The sequence below is a fragment of the Pararge aegeria genome, chromosome 17, assembly GCF_905163445.1.
Source record: "Pararge aegeria chromosome 17, ilParAegt1.1, whole genome shotgun sequence".
NCBI classification, from domain to species: Eukaryota; Metazoa; Arthropoda; class Insecta; order Lepidoptera; family Nymphalidae; genus Pararge; species Pararge aegeria.
Window position 1 is genome coordinate 8,710,411 of NC_053196.1, and position 4,272 is coordinate 8,714,682.

At 34.5% G+C, this 4,272-nt stretch overlaps 1 protein-coding gene across 1 annotated transcript; it reads left to right on the plus strand.

The window, feature by feature from the left end:
• LOC120630864 (DNA-binding protein RFXANK-like) lies at positions 1-3,780 on the plus strand. Its single transcript, XM_039900174.1, has 5 exons — positions 1-347; positions 456-648; positions 2,163-2,292; positions 2,746-2,893; positions 3,539-3,780. The coding sequence occupies exons 1-5, from the start codon at positions 116-118 to the stop codon at positions 3,586-3,588; spliced, it is 753 nt and encodes a 250-aa protein (XP_039756108.1). The 5' UTR covers positions 1-115; the 3' UTR covers positions 3,589-3,780.
• The last annotated feature ends 492 nt before the right edge of the window (positions 3,781-4,272 follow it).

The following is a 4,272-nucleotide window of genomic DNA, read 5'->3' on the forward strand; positions in this document are numbered from 1 at the left end:
ATTGGAGGTCGAAAAGGCGTGGTAGTCCATAAACAGTCAAATATATACATTGTTTTTTTCCTATCCTCTTTAGTCTTTGGTCAATAAAAATAATTGTCCTAAAGTGGTCCTGAAAATGGAGGAAGGAATATCCGTTCAAAACGAAGGGAAAAGTATTGATATAAAACAGGAAAAGCAGGATAATGTCGATAATTTTAAATGTGAATTCGATTCTGGAAGTCAAGATAGCAGCAAGAGTGGGAGTGGAGGATACCAGCGCTGGGCGCCCAATTTAAACGGGATCCGGAAAAGTGCATTTACGCCCTACAAATCAGTCCAGTGCACCGCTTTGACCAATTTGCAGAGAGGTGACGGTTTTATCTTAGCTAATTTGTGATTTGCGTGTAAGGGTTTATATCGATTATCCTTTGTGAAGAGTTGGATTAGTTTTGAAGAGTTCAAGGTCGCGTTTCTAGGTAATACGCAGGCGCGGGTTCCCGAGCTACCTCAGCCCGATTGTAGCTTCCATGCCAAGGCTGGCCGCGGAGAAATAACCCGTGACGACGTGAAACTGGAGCAGTACGTTGATATCACGGACGAGCACGGTCTTACGGCGCTGCACTGGGCGGCGAGTTACGGGCAGCTCAATAGCTGCCAGGACCTCGTTTGGTGAGAGCAGTTTCCATTGTTCACTTTTTAATAGGTCACTGTATGTAGGGTGTATCTCTGTTCTATTATGTCTAGTAGTTCAAGTGTAGTATAGTTTCTAGTAAATATACTTTATAAGTAGTAACACCTGAACTTTTTGTAAGCTTAAATGGAAAATGTTCTTAATAGAAGCAATGATAATAATAAAACCTCTGGCAGAAGTTCAGTAATTTCTTTGTTTAAATCAACAATATGTTTGGTTTCTTATAACTCAGTGACAAAAATTTGTAATTTCTATTTGGGGTCTACAAAATTTGGGGTTCCTTTTACTCTTTTAAAGGATTATTTTCTTTGAGGTGTCAATTTTTTTGACTTTGTGTTGGGTTTACAAATGAGTGAGGTGGGGGAAAGAGGAGTTGACCATCCCCTTTCACACTCTTTTTAGATTTTGCTTTAATGTTAAAAAATTGTAACAAGGCAAGCAACTTTTATGAAAATCATGGATCACAAAATGGTAGAAGGGAACAGGAAGAATGCAAGAAGGCAAAGTCTATGTCAGTTCAAGATAAGTAAATTCGTATACTTCTATTGAGTTATAACATAAGAATCTTTTGAGGTAAGTATTTGCTGTGCAATCAGTTTTTTAGCAAGAAATGGACATTATTGAAGGGCAGCAAAGTTAAAATATTTCTTTTTTATTCCTAAGGTTAAACAAAAATTATAAATGTTAAGTAGGTTCATTCTCATTTCTTATGCTTAGAAGTGAATGGGTGAATTTGATGACCCATCCGAACCAGCGTTGTGTTTCAGAAATTATTCTCATATGTTTGTGTCAAACGGATTAGAGACGTTAGAGTAAACTCTTTCCATTCTCTAACTACTCAATTTTTTGATAAGGAATATGTAAATGATTCCATAACTTTTTATTTACATTTAGGGGTGCTGCCAATGTCAACATTAGAACCTGAACGTGCAGCAGTACTGAACTCGCTGTATCAAGCAGGCAGTGCAAAATTGTCAAGTTTATGCTGATTGAAATAAATCAGGGGTATACACAGGTTTAATAAACTGTTGTACCCCTTACAGGTTAGCGTATTTAAATCTAAGACTACATTGTCAGTTACCATCTAGGCCTTGATTCTTTATGGCATTGAAATTTTTACTGCACAGGAAATGCAATTTGTAACAAAAGGGTTTGAATATTTTAGTATGGAGTCTAGATTATCTACAGTCCGCTAGTTTCCACAAGAGCACCAACACTCAAATTTGTAATATAATACTAATTTGTAATGATATGGGCTGTTGTTACATGACTAATGTAAAGGTTTTATTGTTAATGGAAAATATTCAAACCCCTCACACATCTCTTCATACAAGGACTTTCAGTAAGATTGGAATGGAGAATTAGGGCCTACATGAGATAGCAGGCAAGCAACAATGTAAAATCTGTGTAGAAAAAATATATTCCTATCGAAAAAAACAGCGGAGTATGAAAATAACCATGGAGAAACTGATTTACTGTTTTTCATATTTAGGAGTGGTGCTAATGTCAATATGAGAGGACCTGAAGGTGAAACAGCTCTGCACCTTGCTGCAGCAGGGGGGCATCATGAAGTTGTTAAGTTTCTGCTGAATGAAGGAGCAGACTCTGATATACAGGATGATGTGAGTATTTAAGTTACACTAAATTAAGATTGGGTTAGGCTTTGGTTAGGCCTTTAAAAGATCACTTTAAGTGATAGGGCTGCCTTCACACCTGAACAGTTAGTTTTGTGTGTTTCTAGTGTTTTTTTGATATTGTTTCTTTGGGTTTTGTTGCAATAAAGTTACTCTATCTATCTAAATTCAGGGCCAATAGTGGTGAATATATTTCTTAAACCTTCTTTCTTCGTATAATAGTGATGAATTTATTTCTAGAACCTTATTTATCCTTTAACCTAATTTGAAACAACTGCAAGTGAAACTGTAAGCATAAATAAAGTAACAAATTGATGGGATTAAATGACATAATTCAATATTTAACTACACTTATACCTACTGTCACAAATAAAGGCATTTAAAAAAAAAAGCCGTAACGGCAGGCCAACGTTTTGAAAATTTATATCTTTCCTTTTCCAGTCTGGCAGTACAGCGCTCATGTATGCAGCAGCAGCTGATTTTCCGTACACCTGCAATGAACTTCTCATCAGAGGAGCCGATCTTACACTAACCAATGATTATGACCAAGACGCCTACACTTTGACCACAACCAACAACTGCAAACTGGGTAACAGAATTTTACACTACATCCGCTTTGATAAAAGTGGATTTTTATGATATCATTGCATTGTAGCTAAGTAGAAAAAGGTTTTTACCAATCTATTCTTATTAAAAAGCTAAAGATTTACTTTGACTTGGCTAGGCACATCTAGTAAAGCACAATATCGAGCAAACATTACTGTTTATATCCAGTATGCATTAAGTACATATGTGTACCACTATATTTTTTTCCAAAAACTAAATTGTTGAGGACTTGTGCAGCATAAATTGTCTGCATACAAGTTGAAGCTTTTGCATACTAAAGTATTTGCCTCTACAAATATAACTCTGCAATTCCGTGTATGCGTATGTAGTCGATCTGTACTAAGAATAAAGCCTGAAAAGTTTATTTGTTTGTGTACACTGTTCTCAGGAACTACTAGTCTGTTTTGGAAATCTTTTTTGCATTTAATAATTAATTCTGCCAAGTCTGTTATATACCAATCTAAACCTGAATGAATAAAGAAAAAAAGGAAAAGGAAACCTAAACTAACTTTTCAAAAGGCTTTTGGACGATTTAGTTTTGGTTGCGAGAATGTACAGCCTTGTCAACATGTTAAAGTTATTTGTCCTTCATAGTGCGTTTGTTAATGTTAAATTGTTTCTATTTCAGCTCAAACTGTGATAGAGAACTTTTTGATTGGCTGTCTCAGCAAGATGTAAAGGAAATAACCCATCCATTTCAGTTGCTTTGGACAACCAACACAATGGATTCATTTGCTTACAGAAGTTAATGAAAATACAGGGATTTAGTTTATAATATAACATATAATTGTATTTAAAATTTTAAGTTCAACTTATACAAACATGTGATGTGATGACTCAATAGACAGACAATATATGAATTAAATCTGATTAATATTTGTTTTATTGCAACACCCTGTCACCATAAAAAATACCATTGCACCATTCCCCTTACACCAATAAATGTAAAAAAAAATCCAAATAAATAAATGGTTAAATTTATAAACAGTCTTTACAGTCTTTACTCAAATAACAAAATACCGAAATATTTTCATATATCCACAAATGGATATTTATTATGTTATGTACGTATCTTATATAAAATTGCAGTTGTAGATCTAGAGAAAAAAAGCTAGAAAACTTTAAGCATAAAATATATGATCCAACGAACTTCTCAAGTGAAGTTTGATCAATATAAATAAATAAACAATAAATATACTACGACAATACACACATATAGATGGCGATCTAGCCCCAAAGTAAGCGTAGCTTGTGTTATGGGTACTAAGATGCCTGATTAATATTTTTATGAATTATATACATAAATACTTAGAAAATATATATAAACACCCAGACACTGAAAACATTCATGCTCATCACACA